Source organism: Equus quagga, chromosome 13 (assembly GCF_021613505.1).
Source record: "Equus quagga isolate Etosha38 chromosome 13, UCLA_HA_Equagga_1.0, whole genome shotgun sequence".
Taxonomy (NCBI): Eukaryota; Metazoa; Chordata; class Mammalia; order Perissodactyla; family Equidae; genus Equus; species Equus quagga.
The window spans coordinates 81,740,328-81,767,796 of NC_060279.1; the positions used below are offsets into that span (position 1 = coordinate 81,740,328).

The 27,469-nt window shown below is 41.7% G+C and overlaps 1 protein-coding gene and 1 pseudogene across 5 annotated transcripts; both read left to right on the plus strand.

The window, feature by feature from the left end:
• The first annotated feature begins 308 nt into the window (after nucleotides 1-308).
• LOC124250248 (vomeronasal type-1 receptor 1-like) lies at nucleotides 309-11,833 on the plus strand (annotated as a pseudogene).
• Nucleotides 11,697-27,469, plus strand: LOC124249665 (zinc finger protein 211-like). 5 transcript variants are annotated; one of them, XM_046680860.1, is made up of 6 exons: nucleotides 11,697-11,972; nucleotides 12,465-12,573; nucleotides 12,752-12,861; nucleotides 13,212-13,338; nucleotides 24,729-24,851; nucleotides 25,506-27,469. In XM_046680860.1, the coding sequence occupies exons 1-6, from the start codon at nucleotides 11,940-11,942 to the stop codon at nucleotides 26,969-26,971; spliced, it is 1,968 nt and encodes a 655-aa protein (XP_046536816.1). In that variant the 5' UTR covers nucleotides 11,697-11,939; the 3' UTR covers nucleotides 26,972-27,469. The 5 variants fall into 5 exon arrangements, with proteins under 5 accessions (XP_046536816.1, XP_046536820.1, XP_046536817.1 ...); XM_046680862.1 differs by having other exon boundaries at nucleotides 11,918-11,972; nucleotides 12,535-12,573; XM_046680864.1 differs by lacking the exon at nucleotides 12,752-12,861.

A 27,469-nucleotide genomic window follows, 5' to 3' on the forward strand; every position in this document is an offset into this window, starting at 1 on the left:
CAATTTGTTTTCCAGTCCCTAGAATCCTTTGATTCAAATACGATCAACTTCCCACATTTATTCTGTAGTAGTTTTCTGGAGCTGCCATAACAAATATCATAGACTGGGTAGCTTAAACAACAGAAATTTATTTTCTCACAATTCTGGAAGCTAGAAGTCCATGATCAAGACGTTGGCAAGGGTTGGTTTCTTCTGAGGCCTCTCTCTTTGGCTTGTAGATGGCCTTCTGATGTCCTGAGGGTTAGGACTTCAACACATGAATTTTGGGAGGACACAGTTCAGCCCATAAAACACTCTAAGTTGATGAAATGGTTTCCGCTAGTATAAGTTTGGGTCTTATTGTCCTCACTCAGATTGGAGCTGGGATCCTTGGAAATTCTTCACTCCTTTGTCTTTATATCTTTGCCTTGCTCACTGGGAACATGTTGAGAACACTGACTTGATCCTTAATCAGCTTGTCTTAGCCAACAACTTGGTTCTTTTCCACAAAGGGGTCCCGCAGACAATGGCAGCTTTTGGATGGAAATATTTCCTTAGTGATGCTGGATGTAAATGTGTCTTCTCTTTTCACAGAGTTTCCAGAGGGGTGTCCCTAAGCTCTACCTGCCTCCTCAGTGTTTTCCAGGCCATTAAGCTTTGCCCCAGCATCTCTAGGTGGATGGAGCTCAGAATGAGACCCCCGAAGTGCATTGGATTCTGTTGTTTCCTCTGTTGGATCCTGCCTCTTGTGTTAAATACCTTTATTGCTATCAGTGTCACTGGCCCAAGGAAGAGCAAAAACACGAGTATGGAGAAAATTTATGGATACTGTGTATCCCCCATTCCAGACAGATTTTTACTGTTACTACATGTAGGCATATTCTTCTCTATTGATGTAATATGTTTGGGTCTCATGGTCTTAGCAAGTGGCTCCATGGTCCTTGTCCCACACAGGCACAAGCAGCAAGTCCAACACATGCACAGCAACACCCTTTCCCCCAGAACTTCCATGATGCCAGAGCCACACACACCATCCTGCTCCTGGTGAGTGCCTTTGTCTCCTTTTCCTCTCTCTTCCGTTTTGACACTTTCTTCATCCCTGATCATAAACCCAAGCCAGAGGCTGGTGAACACTTCCATGCTGGTGTCTTCGTGTTTCCCAACATTCAGCACCTTTGTGCTCATCACCAGTGAAACACGTGCCTCTGGGTTCTGCTGTGGAAGCTGGGCAAGGAAAACTGTTTTCACAATCTGGTTAAACATCTATATGTCTTCTAACTGTGCAGTTGGATCAGTTATCAATCATTTTTCAAAAATTTCCAGTGAAACGTATGTGTCTGAAATCAGGCTAGAACTTTGTTATTCTGCAATAAATAAAAGGAATTATATCCCTGCCCTTCCACAGCTCAGAGTGGAACCATTAATGATCCCTCCACACGAGTAGACAAAGTTAATCTGTCTCATTGCACTGTGCTATGGAATCTGGACATATGTGAGATGATAGAAAGCAGACAAATGTCAACTGGGGAGAAGGAATTAAGTTCCATTGTGTATTTGTTTTTCTTCTTTTCAATTGTTAGATTAAAAAATATATAATTTTTTTTAACCAGAGTGGAGTCTAGCTGTTTTAGGCAGATGGAAAATTGCCTGAATTGACTCCTTGATGAGAAGGCATGTAGAGCGCCCAAAGAAGTTTAGAAATCCAGTATTTTAGGAGTATTGACAGTGAGGGGAGAGTGGCAGGCAGAGAATGAGGAAGGTGCTTCTGTCAGACACTGTAGTACAGGCGAAGAACTAGAAACTGCATCCTGAGAATAATGACAGGCTAGTGGCTGGGTTCAGTCAGGAGGGTGACATCATCAGCTCTGCTTCTTGTAAGTGATTTACAGAGTCATTTGGAATGAATTAAATTATTTTATAAAAACTCATATTTTCTAAACGTTTCAATTGTGTAACAAATGTTTCAAATGTTAGTTACAATTTAAAGATGATGTATTTTCATTTTGCAATGATCAACTTACATTAACTTTATATATTTACTCCTCATCCCTATCACTGAAGAGAAAACATTGACAAAACTTAAATTCCATTTTTCTATTATGCTTCATTTTTAAATCCACAGTAAAAGCTGGTTGTATTCAGTAATTTCTTATGTTCTAGTCGAGGGTTTCTTACCCTCAGCATGAGCAAGCAGTCTACAAGCAGCACGCTGTGTTGGCTTTCCACTCTACCACACATTTTGCTGGTAGGGAGACAACCACACAAATGGATGTAGAGACTATTACTTATGCAGACAGCATAAGAAAGGCCAGCATGATGTCACCTCCCCATGACCCTTGTACCACAGGATGACACTTAACCAAAGAGACCAGATGATGGTGGTCTGATGAACAAATGAGCAATGGAGTGATCTGTCATTGAGGAGTCCATTCTAGACTACAGCTGTGTGGTTTTCCAGGCTGCAGCTCTAAATAAGGGAAGGCACCCAGGGAGGCAGAGAAGGAACTGCCCCATGGCATCCACAAGAAAGGGATGTGGGTGAGAAATGGCCTGTGACAGCTCCTTCCAAGAATGCTGATCTTGCCATGTTCCTGGAAGGGTCACAAGGTTTTCCACCAGCACTTAGATCAGACTGCAATTGAGTCTCTCCTGCATGGCCCAAGTGGATCTGTACAAGGTTGTCAGGACCCCATGGCAGAACCATCCCCTCCAGACACCATAGACATTTGGGGCTGCATCATCCTTTGTTTAGAGAAGCTCTCCTGTGCCTTACAGAGTGTTGAGCAGCATCCCTGGCCTCTACCCACTAGATCCCAGAAACACCATCACTCAGTTGCAGCAGTGAAAGTTATCTTTGGGCATTGTCAAATGGCCCCTGGGAAGGCAAGACTGCCTCAGGTTGAGAACACTAGCTCAAGTTGTTTAAGGTTATTCATGTTTTCTAGTGGATTTTTAATAGGATATAATTTTCATAAAATAGTAATTTTCTGCTAGTTTTTTGTAGTTCATTGATATAGCCCTGGAACTGGATTCCACAGCCTCATAATGTTCAAGTTGTATTTACTGCACCAAAAGTATAATAATTTATTTAAGTTTATCCATTCTACTTTAATAAAAAGGCTCATTTATTCTGTAAGCATGTATATGCTCATGTTTACAGACTCTTTTCTAAGGGGATCTTATTTGCATTACCCCAATTCTCTTAAGATTTGCAAAGACAATAAACTTTTTCTCAAATGTAAGGGCAGACCCATAATGAAACCAAATCAGGTGAACAAAATTATTGGCTCTGGCTATTATAAATAATTTAGTGAATATCCAATTAAAACGCATAACTTGTTTAATGAAATTAGGTTTCCCAATTTTTCATTTTAGTTTAAGTTAAAATAATTAACAGCTAACAGTTCTCCAAGAGAATTCATCCTTATTTTTTTATGATCAACTTTTATTAACCAAATTTAAAATTTTTTTGCCTGTCACTTAAATGCAAACTTAGAAATTACTTTAGATTATATTTTTCTTCTATTTCCATTTTTCCCTCAGAGTAAGCTTTATTTATCTTCATTTATCCAACAATAATCCTCTTTTTACTTCCAGAATGTTACTATAATTTTATAATTTTTAGGAGAGAGCAGTATTTTATGGAAATGGCATGTAATTTATCTACATAACTCCTTGAATTGCATTTTATTTCCAGAGAAAGTAAGACCTTATTTGTTGCATAAATTCTTATCTTTCCAGATCCCTGGCCTCATGCCCCATCTTTCTCAGTTAATTTTACCACATCTGAATCTCTGACCCATTGACTCACTATGATCCCATCCTTAGTCACTCAAATGCTTCTAGAGAAAGTTGAGATTCAAGGTTTCCTCATTATAATGAATCTCTTAAAAAGAGATCCAAGGGCCTTCCTCCCTCACTTTTTGGAATTTGGCTAATCATATCTCAAGTCTGTTGAATATAAATTCTCTGCCTCAGCTCCCACCATGCTAGACCATTTGAATAATTATAATTAAAAAACTCAGGGGCTGGCCCCGTGGCCGAGTGGTTAAGTTCGCGTGCTCCGCTGCAGGCAGCCCAGTGTTTCGTTGGTTCAAATCCTGGGCGCGGACATGGCACTGCTCATCAAACCACACTGAGGCGGTGTCCCACATGCCACAGCTAGAAGGACCCACAATGAAGAATGTACAACTATGTATCGGAGGGCTTTGGGGAGAAAAAGGGAAAAATAAAATCTTTAAAAAAAAAAAAAACTCAGAAGGAGGCCTGAGCTGATGGAGGAGCACCTTTATAATTAAATGATATGATTTTGTAATAATTCACTGGACATATCAGTACCTAAACTGGGCTTGAATAGTATTGGTGACCAAAATTTGCAGGATACAATTTTATTGGCAAATAGCTAACAGAAAATCCAAGTGTTTTCCATTAATTTCATCCAACGATGGTTGGGGTTGGGGTGGCTATTTCCAGAACTGGTTTGAAAGGGCAGTGTGGAGAAAAAGAAGAGCCTGGTGCAGAGCCAAGGTAAAAGCATGAATGCTGGTAGGTTATCTGGGATGTGTTAGTGAGCTGGTTTTCACTTGGAAAATTGGGGCTGAATCCCACTAAGAACATACAGGTTGCCACATAGAATTGGCCCAGGGACCAGCCTGTGGCAGAGTGCTTAAATTCACGTGCACTGCTTTGGCAGCCCAGGGCTTCACAGGTTCGGATCCTGGGCACAGACCTAGCATTGCTCATCAGGCCATCCTGAGGCAACATCCCACATAGCACAACTAGAAGAACCTACATGCTTAGATTTTGCAGGTTAAATAGAGGCTTTACAGTTTTCCCTGACACACCAAATGCCTGACAACTTAAAAAGTAAATTGAGGGCCGGCCTGGTGGCGCAGCAGTTAAGTTCACACATTCCGCTTCTTGGTGGCCTGGGGTTCGATGGCCAGATCCGGGGTGCAGACATGGCACCGCTTGGCACACCATGCTGTGGTAGGCGTCCCAGGTATAAAGTAGAGGAAGATGTGCATGATGTTAGCTCAGAGCCAGGCTTCCTCAGCAAAAAAGAGGAGGACTGGCAGTAGTTAGCTGAGGGTTAATCTTCCTCAAAAAAAAAAAAAGATTTTTAAAAAAAAGTAAATTGACCAGTTGTTTGACCAGCAAAACAGGTTTATTCTTTTTGGGAACAATCAGAAGACTTGCAACTCTGGATACACAGGCTATGGCCGACAATAGGCAAATCCAGAGAAACAAAGGAAAGGGCTTGCCTTCATACAGGAAAAGGGGGAGTTGGGAAGGGGGCTGTAATAAACAAGAATCCATTGGAGCAGACCAGGAGTCCAAAGTGTAGAGGTTTCCCATTGGTTGGGTTCCTCCAATCTTCTACTGGCTAGGCTGTTGCCAGGCAGGGGAGAGAAATCTTCCTTCCTCCTGCTGGGCGGTAAAGTAGGAAAGCCCTCCTGTCAGAAAAGCAAGCCTACCTCTCTCCCTGTTTGCAGAGAGTTCCCCTGCAGGCCTTCTGAACTCCAACTTAGTGGAGGTTTCTCTTATTAATTTCACATGCCATGACAGTGTGGGGTACTGGTCTTGGCCACACCAAGATATGTCTCTTTGGCATGAGGATTATTGGGCTGGTTGCTTTTAATAAACTGGGACAGAAAGGAGGCTCTGAGGAGTGGAACTTGCTTACCCTTTGTTAAGAGACATTTACATAGTAAAGGAAATCTCCATCTGTAAACGTCCCTCCCTCTCTGTACCAGGAAGAAGAGGGGGATGACCTTATCTCTAGAAACTCTTAATCAATGGGGAAGGCAAGGATTTAAATCTGCATTTTGTTTACTGTACTTGCGTGGTAATCTCCCATGATTGACTCCCCCTCCACCCCCAATATCCTTCTTTGTCTTTAGCTGAGATGATATTTAAGGTGGGGGCTTCAGCCATTTTGGGGAGTTGCTCAGCTTGCCTGACCTCTCCCATGTATACATGTTATAAAGATGTGTTTAATTTTCTCCTGCTATTCTGTCTCATGTGAATTTAATTCGTTCTCTGGCCAGACAAACCCATAGAGGGTAGAGGAAATGTCTTCCTCCCCTACAACAGTCATACTGCTCTACCTTAATCTGAGTAAATTCAGATTTTAATGGAAAACATGTAGGACTGTATAGACTGTGGTTTGTTTCACTCCGAAGACTTCACAGAACTGTACATTATCTCACACGGAATTGTAGATTTTCTGCTTTGCTATTGTTATGTTAGAATCAAATTGGAAAGAATGAGCAGCACAGTGCTGTATTGTGTTAGGTTTTAAAACTCTCAGAATCACTTTTTGTTTTTTTCAAAAACGTTCTAAAGAGATGTATGAGGAGTACAGCAGAGCAAGATACATTTTCAAATTGTAGCACCGACTATCAGCAAACTGTTTGTTTAAAGTGGGAAAATAATGATTAAACTCAGGAAGCAAAGCTTGAGTGATGTGTAAAGAGTTCTTCTTGACTTACTCTTCTTACTTAAATATTTTCTCTTTTAGTGCCTTCAATGCTGGCCATAACTGTGGTAAAAACTCTTCTGACTTTCATTGTTGAATACTTGTACTAACCTTCCCTTCTAAAATAACATGCTGGCTACATACAAAAAGATCTCGGTTTAAAGGTCATTGTTTCTTCAATTATTTGAAAGCCTTACTACTTTCTAGCCTTGCACCTGTTGATAGTGTTGTTGAAAAGTCTGAACTCAGTTTCATTACTCTTCACGGGGGTCATTCATTTTTTCATATCATAAATTTGTATGACTTTGTCTTTAAAATTTTTTAAATTTTATAATAAGTTTTATCTGGGTGTGGATCTTCCCTTTTGAACTCTTGGAAATATTTCCTCTTTTATTTGTATTATTATCTAGATACAGATGACTTGCATGCACCAGATAGTAGGAAACACAACTAAAGCATGGCACTGGAAAAAGATGGTACAGCCAGAAGAGTGCTCTTGCCAATAATCTAGCATTTTGAGTGTCTTCCCCACAAATATTAGTAAAGAAGTCATAAAATTTGGATTCATAACTAGGGAGCATTGTACCTGACTCATGGCAGTAATTTTAAAACAACAGCCATTTAGTCTCTGTGTATGTGTGTCTATATGTGTATGTCATATGTGTGTGATATTTTTACCTTTGGATGGTATAGCCAAAATTTAAGAGCTCCATTTACTTGGCTTAAGTTAAGCACATACCTAAATAATTTCTAAATGGAAAAGAAGTTAACCCAAATGTCTTTTAAAGTACATGATATAAGTTAATCTTTGGTAACTGAAAGCTTATTTTAGTTTGTTGGTTTGATTTAAATGGACATGTTTTCAGAGTCATCAGCACTGGATATGACGCAGATATGCAGTCTTTATTCTACATTTATTGGTCAAATGAGCTGACGTTATCTCTACTGAAAAACTGATTAGCAAAAACAATAACTTAAAATGATGGCTAATTTTGTCTAATGTCTCATGAAGTTTTGTAGGCAGTCTAAGTAATTACTGGAAACAGGTACACTGAATAAATGTAAAAAGGGTAAAAGTTTTTGGGGAAACTTTTTAACAATGATTATGCATTATGATGTAGGTACTTAAAACAGCTTAAGACTATGGCTAACTGCTTTAGTGTCACAGGAAGTTTTTGTCAGTAACCTAAATATGATTGTTACAAACAAATTGTCTAGATGTAAGTGAGATAAGAGTTTATAGATAAACTTTTTAAAAAATTCTTTTTTATTTGAGTTCATAATAGTTTACATCATTGTGAAATTTCCATTGTACATTACTTCTTGTCTGTCACCACATAGGTGCTCCCCTTCACCCCCTGTGCCCATCCCCCAACCCTCTTCCACTAGTAACCACTGAACTGTTTTCTTTGTCCACGTGTTTGTTCATATTTCACATATGAGTGAAATCATCTAGTGTTTGTCTTTCTCAGTCCAGCTTATTTTGCTAAGCATAATTCCTTCCAGGTCTTTCCATGTTGTTGCAAATGGGATGAGTTTGTCTTTTTTTCTGGCTGAGTAGTATTCCACTGTGTGTATATACCACATCTTCTTTATCCAATCATCAGTCGATGGGCACTTGGATAGTTTCCATGTCTTGACTATTGTGAATAGTGCTGTAATGAACATGGGGTGCATATGTTACTTTGGATTGTTGATTTTAAGTTGTTTGGATAGATACCCAGTAGTAGGATAGCTGAGTCATAAGGTATTTCTATTTTTAGTTTTTTTGAGGAATCTCCATACTGTTTTCCATCATGGCTGCACCAGTTTGCATTCCCACCAGCAGTGGATGAGGGTTCCCTTTTCTCCACACCCTCTCCAACATTTGTTATTTTTAGTCTTAGTGGTTATAGCCATTAGAACTAGTTTGCCATAATAATCCCCATAGTTTGTTTTGTTGTATGAATAAACCTTAATGTGCTTACACACTCACCTCTTGAGGTATCTCTAGTTTGCACTTAAAACTTCTATGAAAATTCTTCTGCATATACCTTTGCTAATGAACCAAGTGATTTAGTGATTAATTCCAATATATGGGATTGCTGGTCCACCTAGCTGCCTCCTCTGGAACCTTGACTCATATTAACAAATTGCTGGGGCTGGCCTGTGGCTGAGTGCTTAAGTTCACGCACTCTGCTTTGGTGGCCCGGGGTTTTGCTGGTTCTGATCCTGGGCACAGACCTGGCACCACTCATCAAGCCATCCTGAGGCTATGTCCCACATGGCAGATTTAGAAGGACCTACAGCTAAAATATACAACTAGGTATTGGGGGCTTTGCGGAGAAGAAGAAGAAGGAAAAAAAGATTGGGAACAGATGTTAGCTCAGGGCCAATCTTCGAAAAAAAAAAGAAAAGAAAGAAAGAAAAGAAAAGAAAAACAACAACAAAAAAAACCCAGATTGCACTCCCAAACTCACTACCTGCCCAGATAGCACCCCAGGTGCCAGGGAGAGACTGGCCAGGTCTTCCTTGGGTCTCTCAGGTCCCAGCTCACTGGTAGCTATGGAAGGAAACTCGCTCTCTCTGGAACTTTGCTGGGGGCTCCCTCCTTTACGCTCCTGCAGGAAAAAGACAATGTGTGAGACTCTGGACAATCTGGCCCCTGAAAATGATCTAGGAGCGAACATACAGCAAGAAGGTTGATCTAGGAGCATTGAGGTGCTGTGGCACGAGCTGCTAGTGGGAAATCGGTCTATCAAGAGCACCTCACCTACATTAGCATCCTCAAGGTGGCATGGGCACATCATTGACGTTCCTGGTAGAGACATCCTTTGACAGGCATTGGTCTTGAGGCGTATAGGAGCTAAAAGTTACTCTAACGAGGTCTTGACTTGGCTACAGACACTAAATGAGGAATTTGTGCCTAAAGGCTGAGTCCTGCCTTTTCACCACTGCAGCCCTGGCTCCTGCCCCAGAAGCCAGGCGCAGTCCCAGGTGGCCAGCAGCAAGTCCCAGCTCCTCCCTGCCCAGGCAAAGTCCTTCCTGCATCTTCAAATCCTCCCTGCACCAGCAAATCCTCCTGGTGGGCCGAGGCCACTCTTTCAGCTCCATATGCGGCCGCCATGGGGGTGCCCGAGGAACCCACTGGCCACCAGCCACTGCCCACCCAGACGGTCCCTTCACCACTTGGTTCTTGGCCCACACAGATCCAACAGTGGCAGAAGCAGTCCCACACTCGGGAGCGGCACTTCGGGACTGAGGGGCAAAGGTAGCCCCCAATGGACTCCATGGTGTATACAGACAGTGGAATGCAGTGCAGCCCCTAAAAGAAGGAGGCATCTTTAGGTGTCCAACTGGTCAAGATAAGGAGGTCTCAGGTATAAAATGAGGCTGATTTAGGTTGTGCAAGATATATTGTTAAGTCAGCAAAACAAACTACAGATCTGTATACAAAGTATGACTTCCTTTTTACTGAACAAACTACTATAGGAATACATATGAATGCCTGGACATACATGTGCTGGTCTAGTGGTTAAGATCTGGTGTTCTCATCACTGCAGCCTAGGTTCATTCCTGGTCATGGACCCAAACCACCAGTCTATGGGAAGTCTTACTGTGGTGGTTACCTGTTGCTGTGACGCTGAAAGCTAGGCTACTTATATTTCAAATACCAGCAGGGCCACCCATAGTGGACAGGTTTCAGTGGAGCTTTCAGACTGAGACAGAGTAGGAAGAAAGACCTGGCCACCCACTTCCAAAAAATTGGCCATGAAAACCCTAAGAATAGCAGTGGAGCATTGGCTGATACAGCAGACGAATTGACTGGAGGGCACTAACAAACAAAAAAACAGGAACATAGCTTTATGCATCCATGTGCAGACAGAATCCTAAAAAGATACCATGCTGCAAACATTGATTTTCTCCAGGAGTCGAATTAACAGAGACTTTTCACTTTCCATTTGGTAAATGTACATGGTGTAGTACTCCTTAGTAAACAATAGTTAATTTGATATTTTATATATTAAAAGCTTTCCACATATATTAGGAAAAAGAATGTGCATGTATAAAATGGTTATAATTATGTTATACGGACAAAACAATTTTGTGTTTTATGGATAAGACAGTGTTTCACACTGAGTTGGCCACAATCACTGACTATACAGGCAGGAGAGACGTTTTCTGTGGAGACCAGAGGCCCAGATCCCGCCTTGTTCATCTGCTTCAGAGCTGCCCAGTATCTCATCCTCTATCTTCTTCATCATAGTCCTGAAGGATGTCTTTTCTTGCCCCAGAAAAACCTATAACTGAACTCAGTGGTTTTGTCTTGGTGGATGTGGAGCTGAAAAGCAGAACCAAGGTAGAAGTAGGTGAAGAAAAGGTTTATTGCTTGCATAAGCAATGGAGAACACGGGATGATGCCCAAACCAGTGTCTCCCCAAGGCAGTGGAGACTTTATACACAAGAGAGCAGAGGATAACAGGTTTATTTGTAACAACTGTGTAATAACTGTATTCATTTAGAGCAGATGCGTACCAGGCAAACATGCTAATACATACATCCCATGATCTAAAAATGGCTGTTTGGACGCTCCCAGACAAGAGGAATTTAAGATGCTAATAAGTTTAAGCTAACTTCTTAGGACGCACGGTGCTGGAACATTTTGCAGGGGTCTTACTGCAACCGTTTGAGTTTCTCTGCAAGATAGCAATATATGCAAAAGGGGACAGCAACTTCTGAAAAACAGAACACATCCTTTCTTCGTTTCTGAAGGACATTTGACAGACCAGGTTAGTTGTTGACCAGACCCTCAGTAACCCTTTCTTTGCCTGGTTCTGTAGTCACAAACCTACTGAAGCTCACAAAAAGGAATTTAACCCTTCCTGCTGCATGCACTTGAAGCGCAGTAAGATAATGTTTATTTGCTTCCAGCTATCAGGGGATGTCCACAAGAGTCGGCTTCTGGGAGTCTGAACAATTAAGACTCCCTAGAATTCGGACTGCCGCCCCTTTAAGAAGGAGCGAAGCCCCTTCCCCGCACTTCAAGTATAGCGAGGTCATTTCCCAGCGGCCCCCAGAGCGGCTAAGCCATCGTCTCTGAGAGTTTTCTGCGCGGGTTCCAGACCTGTTAGGCCGCGAGAACTACATTGCCCAGAAAGCTATGCGTTGAGCGGCAGCGGCGATCATCCAATGAAACTCCAGAAAGAGGGCATTTCCGCTAGGGCAAATAGCATTGAGGCGGGACTCCAGCGTTTGTTGTGGCGGTCCTTCCAGCGGCCGTCGGGTCTGTTTTCCCGGTCAGGGGCTCCGGCGCCGAAGCGCCGGGTCGGAGCTGAGGGGACTGACGAGGAGGCGTGGGAGGAGGCACCGTCCCCGCGGCCCAGGCGGCTCTGAGGCTCGGCGACGCCGCCCGGGGCCCCGCACCAGGCCCGAGCCAGGGAGCGCCGCGCCCGGCGCCTCGTCTCCCGCCGCTCCCGGCCCCGCGCCGCCCCCGAGGCCGATGGCGGCGGCCGCGCGGAGGGAGCCGGCTCAGGTGAGCGCTCGGCTCCGGGCCGCCCCGCCCGCAGCGCAGCCCGAGCTCCAGCCCTCGGGCGGGCGCTGCTCCCGGGCCTGCAGCCCAGGCCCCGGGGCCGGGCCGGGGAGGCGCTCGTGGGGCCTGTGGCTGCGGACGGGGGTCCCGGGCGGAGGGGGCGGCGGGGCCGGGAACATGGGAGAAACTTGGGGTCCGTGTTGCTTCTTCAGGGAAGCACAGTTGGGTAGAGTCGCCGCTGCCGTCGCAGGCTGAGGGGCTGCACCGTCCTTCTCAGGCCCTTGGGAGCCGTGGAGAATTTTGAGCAAAAGAGAGACAGGATCTGAGTGCTGGTTTGAAAAATCCCCTAAAGTCTGTTCAGTTCAAGAACAGAGTGCAGAGGGTGGTGAGGAAGTTGAGGCAGAGGGAGGTCGAGAGCGCACAGCTCATCGCAGCACAGGGGCAGCATAGGGGTTAGACGGTCCCTCCGAGGGTTCCTGTTCTGGTGCCTGCCAGGAGTGGAGGGAAGGCCAGAGCCTATGGAGCACCGCCATGTCACGTCCCTCTAAGACCTGCCTCTCCCCAGGTTTCCATGGCTGCGGGAGTGCTTTTGGAACCTATACGGGTAAGTGGAGGTTGTCCCAGTCCCACACTGGTCCCATCCCATACTGTCTGCAGATTGTGGTGTCATGAGACTTCACGTGCTGCTCTCCCAGCCCTTGGGTTTGGTGACCCTTGGAGAATCCCCAAGCTCAGGGCCCTGAGTGTAGTCTAGGGATTATGTGTTGGGGTTTCCATTTCAGGCTATCATTGGAAAGAGGTGTGGAAGCTTATCACAAGAACAGGAGTCAGTATGTGGAACTGCTTGGAGGTGAAGCTGAGCTGGTTCAGGGAAGGCCAGGTCTCCTTTCTGGTGAGAAGAGACTGCAGGGATGGGGTAGGGAGGCAGAAGTAAGTTGTGGAACCACTGCCAGTGAAGTTAGGCATCTATTCTGGAGGCCATGGAAGCTCTAGGTCACAGGAGGGAGGTGATCTTATCTAGGTCCTAACGGGCTCCATGTGATTCCAGAGTGGAAAACAGTGAACACAGTGATTAATGGGAGTGTGAGGAGAGAGCAGACACCAATGGCATGAGGGTCTGGTATCTTCTCTTATTTGCGGATCTCGGGAGGAAGATGGACATGGGGTAGATGGATGGTGAGATAGATTGTGGGTCTTCAAGAGTGAGGCCGTTAATGGTTTCATCTGTCTTTATTCTGGCAGGGAAGTGTAACCTTTGAGGACGTGGCCCTATATTTCTCCTGGGAGGAATGGGATCTCCTTGATGAGGCTCAGAGACGCCTGTACCACGATGTGATGATGGAGAACTTGGCACTTACATCCTCTCTGGGTAAGACTCACACTCACCCCGTGCCCTGGACAAGGCTCTGCCTTTCTCTTTTCCCCAGGGGCGGCTGTGTCTTTCTTGCCTCTGAACCATGGGCACTGCTTCTTTCTCCTTTCCCTGAGTGGGTGCTGTGGTTACTGGGATGTGCTGAGTGCATCCCCACTTCTCTTCCCTTATGACCCCAACCAACGCCTGCTTCCCCAAAAGCCTCACAGGGAAGGATTTGAGATCAGTAGTCTTGAGGTCAGCCTAATGGATCCTACATGGTCACTGCTTTCACAGATTGTTCTTGCAAGATGCTCCTCTAAGGTTCTTTTCCCTTTTTTTCTAATTGTGATAAAGTATACTTAAGAAATTTACTGTATCTAAGTGGCATTTAGTGCATTCTCATTGTTGTGCAACTATCAGAATCATGCATCCACAGAAGTTTTTCATCTTGCGTACTGAAACTACCCATTAAACAATACCTCCCCCCATCCACTGGCAACCACCCTTCTACTTTCTGTATCTATGAATTTGACTACTCTAAATATCTCATATGAGTAGAATCACATGGTAGTTGTCCCTTTCTGTCTGGCTATTTCACTTAGCATAATATCTTAAAGGTTCGTCTGTGTTGTAGCGTGTGTCGGAATTTCCTTCTTTTTTAAGACTTAATCTGATGTATGTATGTACGTACCACATTTTGTTTGTCCATTCATCCATCAATGGACACTTGGATTGCTTCCACCGTTTGGCTGTTATAAGTAGTGCTGCTAGGAACATGTACGTACAGATATCTTTTAGTGTCCCTACTTTAATTCTTTTGGCTATATATCCAGAACTGGAATTGCTGCATCATATGATAATTGTATTTTTAATTCTTTGAGGAACCACCGTACTGTTTTCCCCATCAGCTGCACTATTTTATAGTTCTACCAGCAGTGCACAAAGGTTCCAGTTTCTCGGTCCTTGCCAACATTTGTTTTCTGTTTTTCTGTTAATAACCATCCTGTGAGTGTGAAGTTGTGTCTCATTTTGGTTTTAATTTGCCCTTCTCTAACGGTTAGTAGTGTTAAGCATCTTTTTGTATACTTATTGGCCATTTGTATATCTTCTTTAGAGAAAGGTCTGTTCAAGTCTTTTGCTCATTTTTGAATCAAGTTGTTTGGTTTTTTTGTTGTTGAGTTTTAGTTGTCTATATATTCTAGATATTAATCCCTTCTCAGATATGTGATTTGCAAATATTTTCTCCCATTCTGTGGGTTGCTTTTTTTACTATTTTTATAGTGTCTTTTGATATACAAAAGTTGTTAATTGTGATGAAGTCCAGTTTGCCTGTTTTTCTTTTGTTGCTTGTGCCTTTGATGTTGTATCCAAGGAATCATTGCCGAATGCAATGTCAGGAAGCTTTTCCTCTTACGTTTCCTTTTAAGAATTTTATTGTTATAGCTCTTGAGTTTTGATTTTTGATCCATTTTGAGTTAATTTTTATATATGGTGTAAGGTAAGAGTCCAACTTCATTTTTATGCATGTGGATATCCAGTTTTCCCAGCACCGTGTCTTTAAAAGTCTGTTCTTCCCCCATTGAATGGCCTTCGCCTCTTTGTTGAAAATCATTTGACCACATGTATATACGGGCTCTTTATTCTATTCCTTGGTCTACATGTCTGTCTTTATGCCCGTGTCACACTGTTTTGATTACTGTAGCTTTGCAGCAAGATCTGAAATTAAGAAGTGTGACTCCTCCAACTTTGGCCTTTTTCAGGATTATTTTGGCTATTCAGTGTCCCTTGAGATTCCATATGAAGTTTAGGTCGAATTTTGTATATTACTGCAAAAAATGTTGGGATTTTGATAGGATTGCATTGAATCTGTAAATGGCTTTGGGTAGTATTGACATCTTAACAATATTAAGTCTTCCAGTCCGTGAATATAAATGTCTTTCCATTTATTAATGTCTCTTTAATACTTTTTAGCAATGTTTTGTAATTTTTAGTGCCCATGTGTTTTACTTCTTTGGTTAATTTCTGAGTATTCTTTTCATACTATTATAAGTGTGTTGTTTTTCTTTGTTTCCTTTTAGAATGTTCATTATCAGTGTATAGAAATACAACTGACTTTTTGTTCTATTTGTATCCTGTTACTTTGCTGAATTCATTCATTCTAACAGTTTTTTTGTGAAATCTTTAGGGTTTTCTGTGTATAATGTATTCATGGGCAGAGATCATTTTACTTCTTCCTTTCCCTTTTGGATGCCTTCTGTTTCTTTTTCTTGCCTAATTACTCTGTCTAGAACTTCCAGTACAGTGTTGAATAGTAGTGGCGAAAGCTGGCATCCTTTTCTTGTTCCTGATCTTGGAGGAAAAGTTTTCAGTCTTTCACCATTGAGTATTAGCCATTGATTTTTAATTTTTTGCTTTTATTATGTTAAGGTAGTTTCTTTCTATTCCTAGTTTGTTGAGTATTTTCATCATGAAAAGTGTTAAATTTTGTCACATGCTTTTTGTGCATCTATTGAGATGATCATATGATTTTTTCCTTTTCTGTTAATGTGGTATTATTACATTGATTGATTGTATATTGAACCATCCTTGCATTCTGGGAATAAATCTCAGTTGGTTGTGGTGTATATAATCGTCTTAATATGCTGAATTCAGTTTGCTAGTATTTTGTTGATCATTTTTGCATCAATGATCATCAAGTATATTGATCTGTAGTTTTCTTTTCTTGTAGTGTCTTTGTCTGTTTTTGATATCAGAGTAATGCTGGCCTCATAGATTGAGTGTAGAAGTGTTCTCTGTTCATTTTCTTGCAAGAGTTTGAAAAGGAAAGGTTATAGTTCTTCATTAAATAGTTGATAGAATTCACTAGTGAGGCCTACAGGTCCAGGGCTTTTCTTTGTCAAGTTTTTGATTAGTGATTCAGTCTCCATAACTAGTACTTTTTATAATATCTCTTATTTCAGTGGAGTTGGCAGTAATGTCCCCACTTTCATTTTAGTATTTTGAATCTTCTAATTTTATTTTTAGTCATCTAAGGTAAAGGTTTGCCAATTTTGGTAGTCTTTTTAAAGAACCAACTTTTGGTTTTGTTGATTTTTCTCTATTGTTTCTCTCTTCTCTATTTATCTCAGATCTGATCTTGATTATTCCTTTTTTTCTGTTAGCTTTGGATTTAGTTTGTTCTTTTTGTAGTTCCTTATATTGTAAAGTTAGGCTGTTGACTTGAGACTTTTCTCCTTTTTTAATGTAAGTGTTTATAGTTATAAATTTCCCCCTTAGCACTGCTTTTGCTGCATCACACAATTGTATACTGTGTTTCGTTTTCATTTATCTCTAAGTATTTTCTAATTTCCCTTATAGTTCTTCTTTGATCCATTGGTTGTTTAATTTCCACATTTGTGACTTTTCCAGTTTTCCTTCAGTTTTTGATTTCTAACTTCCTCCCATTGTGGAAAGATACTTTGTGTGATGTCTCTATTTTTAAATCTAATAAGGCTTATTTGTGGCCTAACATATGCTTATCCTAGAAAATGTCCCATGTGCACCTGAGAGGAATGTGTTTTCTGTCGTTGTTGGGTAGGGTGTTCTGTATATACTTATTGGATCTAGTTAGTTTATTGTGTTGTTCAGTTCCTCTACCTCCTTCTATGTGTTTATTCTATCTATAATTGAGAGTGGGGTATTGATGTCTCCAACTATTAATGTAGAACTGTCTGTTTCTCTTTTCAGTTCTGTTAATTTTTGCTTCATATATTTTGCTGGTCTCTTATTGGGAGCATAAATGTTTATAATTTTTATATCTTGTATATTGAATCTTTTATTTATATATAATATCCTTATTTGTCTCTTAAAAACTTTTTTGATGCAAAGTCTCTATCGTCTGGATATTAGTATAGCCATCCCTGCTCTCTTTACGTTACTATTTGCACGGAATCTGTTTTCCCAAACTTTTGCTTTCAATTTCTTTGTGTCTTTCGGTCTTAAGTATGTGTCTTGTAGATGGCATATAGTTGCATCATATTTTATCCATTCTGCTAGTCTTTGTCTTTTGCTTGGAGAATTTAATCCATTTACATTTAGAGTAATCATTGATGAGGAGGGACTTCTGTCATTTTGCTGTTTGTTTTCTATATGCCTTATAGCTTTTTTGTCCCTTAATTCCTGCATTATTGTCTTTTTTGTTCAGTTGGGGTTTTGTAGGGAAATGTTTTAATTCTTTTGTTGTTTCCTTTATGTACTTTCTGTAGCTATTTTTTTTGTAGTTACCATGGGGATTACATGTAACATATTAAAATTGTAATACCTAATTTAAATTTATACAAACTTCACTTCAATTTTTTTTTAAAAAAACTCTGCTTCTATACAGCTTCATCACCGCCTCCCAGTTATTGATGTCACAGAATTGCATCTTTATATGTTGTGTGTCCAAAAACTTAGACTAATAATTGTTTTCCAAGTATTACTCTCTTAAATAACGTAGAAAACAAATAGTGGCATTATAGGTTCAAGTTACAATAAAACCAGCTTTTATAATTGTGGATGTATTTAACTTTATCAAAGATCTTTATTTCTTTAAATGGCTTTAGGTTACCGTCTAGTGTCCTTTCATTTCAACCTGAAGGACTCCCTTTAGTATTTCTTGCAGGACATACCTAGTAGTAAGGAATTTCCTCGGCGTTTGTTTATCTATGTTGCCTTAATTCCAGCCCCCCCCCCCCTTTTTTTTGGTGAGGAAGATTGGCCCTTAGCTGAAAACTGGACAATCCTCCTCATTTTGTTTGAGGAAGACTGTCACTGACCCAACATCTGTGCCAATCCTCCTCTATTTTATGTGGGATACCGCCACAGTGTGGCTTGATGAGCTTTGCTAGGTCTGTGCCCAGGATCTGAACCTGCAAACCATGGGCCGTGAAAGCAGAGCATGCAAATTTAGCCACTATGCCACTGGACCTCCCTGCTCTGCCCATTTTTTGGTCAGGTTGTTAGTCTTTTTGTTATTGAGTTATATGAGTTCTTCATATATTTTGGTGATTAACCCCTTGTCGGATGTATGATTTGTAAATATTTTCTCCCAATTGGGTTGTCTTTTCGTTTTGTTCATGATGTCCTTTGCCTTACAGAAACTTTTTAGTCTGATATGATCCCCTTTGTTTATTTTTTCACTTGTTTCCCATTCCTAGGTAGACTTGATATTCAAAAAGATTCTGCTGAGACTGATGTCAAAGAGTATACTGCCTCATTTTCTTCTAGGAGTTTTATGGTTTCAGGTCTTGCCTTCAAGTCTTTGATCATTTTCAGTCAATTTTTGTGTATGGTGTAAGATAATGGTCTACTTTCATCCTTTTGCATGTGGCTGTCCAGTTTTCCCAACTTTATTTATTGAAGACACTTTTCTTTCTCCATTGTATAGTCTTGACTCATTTGTCAAAGATTAGCTATTCATGAATGTGTGGTTTTATTTCTGGGCTTTCAATTCTGTTCCATTGATCTGTGTGTCTGTTTTTGGAGTCTTTTCTTGTTCCATACAAATTTCAGGATTCTCTGTTCTATTTCCATGAAGAATATCATTGGGATTCTGACTGGGATTGCATTGACCCTGTAGATTGCTTTAGGTAGTATGGACATTTTAACTATGTTTATTCTTCCAATCCATGAGCGTGGGCTGTCTTTCCATTTCTTTATGTCGTCCTCAGTTTCTTTCAGTTGTGTGTCTTACAGTTTTCAGTGTATAGATCTTTCAAATCCTTGGTTACATTTATTCCTAGATACTTTATTCTTTTTGTTGCGATTGTAAATGGGATTGTATTCTTGACTTCTCTTTCTGCTAATTCATTATTAGTGTATAGAAATGCAACTGAGTTTTGTAAGTTGATACTGTACCCTGGAACTTTGCTGTAGTTCTTGATTATTTCTAATAGCTTTCTGGTGGATTCTTTAGAATTTTCCATATGTAGAATCATGTCATCTGCAAACAGCGAGGGTATTACTTCTTCCTTTCCAATTTGGATACCTTTTATTTTCTTTTTCTTGCCTAATTGCTCTGGCCAAAACCTCCAGTACTATGTTGAATAGTAGTGGCAAGAGTGGACACCTTGGTCTTGTTCCTGTTCTCAGAGGAATGGCTTTCAGTTTTTCTCTGAGTATGATGTTGGCTGTGGGTTTGTCATGTATGACCTTTAATATCTTGAGGTACTTTCCTTCTATACCCATTTTATTGAGAGTTTTTATCATAAATGGATGTTGGATCTTGTCAAATGCTTTCTCTGCATCTATTTGGGATGATTATGTGATTTTTATTACTTATTTTGTTAATGTAGTGTATCACATTGACTTGCAGATGTTGAACCATCCCTGTGTCCCTGGTATAAATCCCACTTGCTCATGGTGTATGATCTTTTTAATGTATTGCTGTATTTGATTTGCCAATATTTTGTTCAGGATTTTTGCTTCTATGTTCATCAGTGGTATGGGCCTGTAATTTTCCTTCTTTGTGTTGTGCCTTGTCTGATTTTGGTATTAGTGTAATGTTGGCCTTATAGCATGAGTTAGGAAGGTTCCATATTCTTTAATATTTTGGAATAATTTGAGAAGGACAAGTATTAAATCTTTGAGTGTTTGGTAGAATTCTCCAGAGAGCCATCTGGTCCTGGACTTTTGTTCTTTGGTAGGTTTTTGGTTACTGTTTCAATCTCTTTATTTGTGATTGGTCTGTTCAGATTCCCTATTTCTTCTTGATTCAGTTTTGGAAGGTTGTATGAGTCTAAAAATTTATCCATCTCTTCTACGTTATCCATTAGGCTGGCGTTTATTTGAGCCGTCTGACTTTTTTTCTTTTTCTTTTTTTTTTCCTTTTTCTCCCCAAAGCCCCCCAGTACATAGTTGTATATTCTTCATTGTGGGTCCTTCTAGTTGTAGCATGTGGGACGCTGCCTCAGCATGGTTTGATGAGCAGTGCCATGTCCACGCCCAGGATTCTAACCAACAAAACAGTGGGCCGCCTGCAGCGGAGCGCGCAAACTTAACCACTCGGCCACGGGGCCAGCCTCCGTCTGACTTTTTTTCTTAGCGAGTCTGGCTAAGGGTTTGCCAATTTTGTTGTCTTCTCCAAGAACCAGCTTAGTTTCATTGATCCTTTCTATTGTTTTTTAGTCGTTATTTCATTTATTTCTGCTCTAGATTTTATTATTTCCTTCCTTCTGCTGACTTTGGGCCTTGTTCTTTTCTAGTTCTGTTAGGTGTGGTTTAAGATTACCTAGTGGAAATTTTTCTTGTTTGTTGAGGTAGACCTGTATTGCTATAAATTTCCCTCTTAGGACTGTTTTTGCTGCATCCCATAAAAGTTGGTATGTTGTGTTTTCGTTTTCATTTGTCTTTGGGTATTTTTTTATTTCTTCTTTGTTTCTTCATTGATCCAGTGGTTGTTCAGTAGCATGTTGTTTAGTTTCCTCATATTTGTGACTTTCCCTGCCTTTTTCTTTTCTTTTCTTTTCTTTTAGGAAGATTAGCCCTGAGCTAACTGCTGCCAATCCTCTTTTTGCTGAGGAAGACTGGCCCTGAGCTAACATCCATGCCCATCTTCCTCTACTTTATATATGGACACCTACCATAGTATGGCTTTTGCCAAGTGGTGCTAAGTCCACACCTGGGATCCGAACCAGCGAACCCCGGGCTGCCACCGGGCTGGCCCCTCCCTGCCTTTTTCTTGTAGCTGACTTCTAGTTTCTTAGCATTGTGATCAAAAAAGATGCTTGATATGATTTCAGCCTTCTTAAGTTTTTGAGGCTTGCCTTGTTTCCCAGCATATGGTCTGTCTTTGAGAATGTTCCATGTGCACTTGAGAAGAAGGTGTATTCTGTTGATTTGGGATGGAATGTTCTACATATTTCTAAGTCCATCTAGTTTGGTATTTCATTTAAGGCCACTGTTTCCTTGTTGACTTTCTGTCTGAATGACCCATCCATTGATGTAAGTGGGGTGTTGAGGTCCCTTACTATTATTGTGTTGCTTGTCAGTTTCTCCCATTAGGTACATTAATAGTTGCTTTTCGTACTTTGGTGCTCCTGTGTTAGGTGCATATATATTTGTATATATTATGTCCTCTTGGTGGAATGTCCCTTTTATCATTATATATTGATTTTCTTTGTCTCTCATTGTTCTTTATTATCTTGAAGTCTTCTTTGTCTGATGTAAGTATGGCAACACCTGCTTTCTTTGCTTGCCATTTGCTTGGAGTATCATTTTCCATCCCTTCACTCTGAGTCTGTGTTTGTCCTTAGAGCTGAGATGTCTTTGGTGGAGGCAGCATATTGTTGGGTCTTGTTTTTTAATCCTTCCAGCCATTCTGTGTCTTTTGATTGGATAACTCTATCCATTTACATTAAAAGTGATTATTGTTGTATGAGGGCTTAATACCGACATTTTGTCACTTGTTTTCCAGTTGTTTTATATTTCTGTTGTTTCCTTTTCCTTGTATTTCTGACTGCCATTTCAGTTTGGTGGTTTTCACTGATGGTTTTCTCAATTTTCTCTTTATTTATGATTTGTGGCTCTGTTCTGATTTTTTGTTAAGTGGTACCATGAGGTTTGTATAAAAGATCTCAAAGATAAGATAGTCCATTTCCTGATAGCCTGTTGACTCCATTAGCCTAAGCAGGTCCCATCCTTTTCTTCTTCCCCTTCTGAGTTATTGTTGACACAAATTATTCTTTTTTATGTGTTGTGTGTTTGAGACTAAATTGAAGTGTTTATAATTATTTTTGATACTTTCCTTCCCTTTATCTTTTATAATTTATTGTTTACTGACGTATTCTGATATAGAGCTGCAATTTGTTGGTTCTGTCTATCTCCTTGCTCACAGTTTTATAAATCTGGTTTTTTCAGATGAGAGGGCTCCTTTCAACATTTCTTGTGAGGCAAGCCTAGTGGCGATTAATTCCCTCAGCTGTTGTTTATCTGGGAAAGCTTTTATTTCTCCATCATACCTGAAGGGTAGTTTCACTGGATAGGGTATTCTTGGCTGAGCGTTTTTGTCTTTCAGTGTTTTGAATATATCATTCCATTCTCTCCTAGCTTGTAGGGTTTCTGCTGAGAAATTGGCTGAAAGCCTGATAGGAGTTCTGTTGTAGGTTGTTTTCTTCTGTCTTGCTGCCCTTAATGTTTTTTCTTTGTCATAGACTTTTGCCAGTTTTAATAGTTTATGTCTTGGAGGAGGTCATTTTGCATTGTTGTAATTAAGAGTTCTATTTGCTTCATGTACTTGTAAGTCCAGTTCTTTCCCCAGGTTTGGGAAGTTCTCAGCTATTATTTCTTTGAACAAGTTCTCTACTCCCTTCTCCCTCACTTCTCTGTCTGGAATATCTATAGTCCTTATGTTGCTTTTCCTGATGAGTCGGATATTCCTCAATTTCTTCATTTTTTAAAAATCTCAGTTCTCTCTCCTCCACCTGAAGCATTTCTGTATTTATAACCTCTAAATCATTAATTATTTCCTCCGTGATGTCAGCTCCTTTTTTATGGTTTCTGTATTATTTTTTTATGAAATGTGTTCTTCTCTTTGGCTTTTTTTTTTTTAAACTTCAGTGTCTTTGGTGAAGTATTCCTTCTCATTAATTTTATTCAGGACCTCTTTGAACTGTTTTTCTGAGTTTTCTTATAACTTGCTGAGTTTCTTTACTACAACTATTTTGAATTCTCTGTCATTTAGATTGTAAATTTCTGTGAGTTCAGGGTGGTTTTCGGAGATTTGTCATTTTCTTTCTGCTCTGAAGTGTTAATGTAGTTCTTCATACTGTTTGATGAATTGATCCTTTGCTGGCACATTTGTGATAGTGTCAGGTCGCAGATTCCACCTGCCACCAGTAGGGGCAGCAGGAGCTGTGTTTCTGATCCTGCCCCATCAGATGGAAGGTGTGCCAGTAGGGCCACTCTGCGTTTGTGCAGCCTGGCTACAGCTGCTTGATGGGTCATGCATGCATGCACTCATGGGGCCTTTGTGCTCCCCTGGCAGGTCATTCCTGTGTGAGTGGGACTGCTGCACTGAGCAGGCGACTGGCCGAGCTACTGCACTAGGTGGGAGGAGAAGGGCACTTTCTTTAGCATGAGGGATGGCTCTGCCCTTGCAGGTAGCTTGGCTGAGCTGCTGTGCTTGGTAGGTGGGGCTCCCTTGTGAGGGCTGAGCTGTCATTCTGCAGGGAGCATTCCTGTGGGTGGGGCTGCCATGGCACAGTGGGTAATCCTGCGGGCCTGGCCACCACTCCAAAAACATTCACATCCAGTCTGGGCTGCTTCCACCTCCTCTTACAATCATGCTGGCCACTGTGTGAGGACCTGTGACCTGGATGACTGCCCCTGCAGAGGGTGAGGGGTCTGCTCACCCAGTTCCACCGCTTCACAGGGATCCAGTCCACCCACCTTCAGATGTATGGCTGTGTGAATCTCTCAGGCATCCTGTTGTGCTGTGTAGGGAATCCTCTGTTGGTTAATGAATGTCCATTTAGTTGTAACTTAGAGGGGAGAGACAAAGGGAACCACTCACTCCACCTTCATGCTGATGTCACTCAGCAGTTTCTCTTGATTTGGGTGTTTCCTTAGAATGGGCCATACTTTCCTGTTGTTCCATATGTTGTGTGATTTTTGGTTGAAAACTGGACGTTTGTATCTTATGATGTAGTAACTCTAGAAATCCAATCCTCGCCCCTTCTTAGGGTTTGCTCTTGGGTTTTATTGTGGCTAATTTGTTTGTTTAATGATTGTAGGGTGTCTCTGTGCTGGAGATTAGCGTGAGGTGTAAACTTAAGGTCTTCTCAGGTGTTTTTGAGCCTGTACCTTTCTCTGGGTGTGCACAGTGACTTTCTAAATTCCTCCGTATATGTGATTGATGTTGAGTGTCCAAGTCCTTGAATTTCTGCTTCCCAAAAGGGGAATAAAAGGAAAATCAAGGGAGGGGGGTGGAGGAATAGATGCCTGCCCTTTAAATCATGTGAAGTCAGAACAGATCCCTGATATTTATACAACAGAGCCCTATTGCCCACCTGGCTCCTGCATTCTGCTCCAGGAACATGTGTATAGCTGCCTGCCCTAGGCCTCAGAGTTAGGGAATTGGGGGAGTTGGCAGATGGATAACTGGTACCATGCTAAGAGCTGAAGTTGACCAGAATTAAATCAGTTTAGCATGTTGCAAGCCTTCAATAGACTCAAGAGTTGCAAAATAGTTGTATCAGGTTGATTCTTCCTGGGCGGTGTTGTCCAGGTGGAGAGACAGATTCCTGGTGTTTGCTTCTCTGCCATCTTCCCTCTAGCTGTGCCTGGAGGTACTTAGTATACTATTTAAGTATGTATCCTGTGATCTGTTGTGTGCTGAGTTGTTCTGGTCCAGTACTGGCCACTGACCTGTCCTGTTTCTCCCTTAGGATTTGGATCCTCCAGGCCCCATGCAGTTGCTCAGCTGGGGATAGAGGAAGACTCCTCTGTGCTTCACGGGATGGACATGACTCCAGTCTCAGCAAGATGGGCTCACAGGGGGCGTGACCCAGGTGAATGGCAATTAGGGGAAGATGTTATGTCAGGGCTGTGTTCACATCATCCCACGAACTTGTCCTGCTTGTGTTTTGATGCCATTGCCAGTGGCCACATCTCATTTCTACCTTCCTTCTCCATTCTTGACACTGTGCCAACTTGTCCTTTCTACTAGTCATTTTTATTCAGACTCCAGCTCAGGGCTAATCCGCATTGTCTGGACTGCTTATTCTCACTCTCACACTGCTCCCTCCACAGTACTTTCCAACAGTGTTGTGTCCTGAATTGTGCCCATGTGTTTTAATAATCCTTGAACACCAGTTACTTTGTGCCAGTCAGGATTTCCTGGGGCTGGACATAGACTTCTGCACAGCATCACATGACACCAGTACACGTAATGCTGCTAAAAGCCATTGACAGAAGAATAATGTGCCTTTCACTCTGGGCCTTGCCCTTGCCTTGTGTCCTGTGCCTGATAGGCCTGTCCAGTCCTGTGACCTTAGGGGCCCTAGTAGTGCATAACAGCTGCTTCCTCAGTCAGACCTCAGCTCCCTTTTACTGAAAGCAGTCCCATGGACTGGTTCCTGAATGTATCACATGTGCATTTGTGATGGTTTTGCCCCCTCCCAATAGATTCAATGTGTACTTCACTGTCACTTCTTTGCTTTCAGGTTGTTGTGTAGTGGAAGATGGAGATGCACCTTCTGAACAGAGCCTTTCTGTACAAGGAGAGTCACAGGTCGGGACTCTTTGGGCAGGTTCATCTCCCCAGAATTCCCAGCCCTTTGAGATGGGTGGCCTGATCTTGAGAAACGTTTTGCCCTTGGCTGAGCACCAGGGAACATATCTTGGGCAGGAAACATACACATGTCAGAAACAATTCTATCTCACTGCCAACCTTCAACAGGGGCAGCACATTATAGAGAAACCCTTCAGAAGTTATGTGGACAGAGCCTCGTTTATGAAGGACTGCACAGTCCCTGCATCAGGGAAGTCCCTTACATGTGAGGAGATTGGGAAGGACTTTTTAGCCAGCATGGAATTTATCCGTCAGTATCTCATTCACACTGGGGAGAAGCCAAACAGTAGTGAGTGTGAGGCTGTGTTTCGCAGTGGAAAAAGTCATCACAACTGGGGAGAATGCAAGACAGCCTTCAGCTGCACGGACACACTTGTTCGGGACCAAAGAGTCCTTGCTGGAGACGGGCTTTATGAGTGCGGCAAATGTGGAAAAGCCTGTACCCGAAGATGTAACCTCATTCAGCACCAGAAAGTTCACAGTGGGGAAAGACCGTATGAGTGCAGTGAATGTGGAAAATTCTTTACTTACTACTCCAGCTTCATTATACATCGGAGAGTTCACACTGGAGAAAGGCCTTATGAGTGTAGTGAATGTGGGAAATCTTTTAGCCAAAGCTACAGCCTCAATAGCCATAGGAAAGTTCACACTGGAGAAAAGCCTTATGCATGCAGGGAATGTGGAAAATCATTTAGCCAAAGGTCCAACCTCATTCAACATCAGAGAGTTCACACTGGAGAAAGGCCTTATGAGTGCAGCGAATGTGGAAAATCCTTTAGCCAAAACTTTAGCCTCATTTACCACCGGAGAGTTCACACTGGTGAAAGGCCTCATCATTGCAATGAATGTGGGAAATCCTTTAGTCGAAGCTCCAGCCTCATTCACCACAGGAGACTACATACTGGAGAAAGACCTTATGAGTGCAGTAAATGTGGGAAATCCTTTAAGCAAAGCTCTAGCTTCAGTTCACATCGGAAAGTCCATACGGGAGAAAGGCCTTATGAGTGTGAAGAATGTGGCAAATCTTTTAGCCATAGCTCTAACCTCAAGAACCACTGGAGGGTTCACACTGGAGAAAGACCTATTGAGTGCAGTGAATGTGGGAAATCTTTTAGCTGCAAATCTAACCTTGTTAAACACCTGAGAGTTCACACTGGTGAAAGGCCTTATGAGTGTCAGGAATGTGGAAAATCCTTTAGCCAAAGCTCCAGCCTCATTCAACACCAGAGAGTTCACACTGGAAAAAGGCCCTATGAATGCAGTGAATGTGGGAAATCCTATAGCTGCAAATCTGACCTCATTCAACACCAGAGACTTCATGCTGGAGAAAAGCCTTAGATGTAGAGGACGTGCAATTTCCTTTTAGTATAATTACACTGGAAGAGAGAACTTAGGAGGGTGCCATTTACCTTAATTAAAGCCAGTACATCTGAAAATCCACAGCGGGCAGATTCTCCTTAAGTTCCAGTTATGTGGGAATCTTTAAAGAGCTGTGTTAGACTTTCTAACCTGCCCAGGGCCCTTGCCAGATTTATGTCACTGCCAGTTTCTTGACAGAATTCATTCCACCTCTGCCACCTGGCAGGTCCACACAGTGTGCATTGGGTACCACACCAGTATGTTCGGGGAAGCTGGCCTCTATCCCCTCCTAATTTGTTGGAGGAAATGCTGAATTCTGCTGGTGACTTGTTGGAGTTTATATTTTCAAGAACATGTCTGTTTCATGTGACACTTCTATTGGGTTTTCCCAACCTCTAAGTCACCAACCTGGGTGTTGCCTGACTCTTACTGCTTTGTTTTTTGCAATAATAAAGGCATTGTTTAAGCCACCTTTCA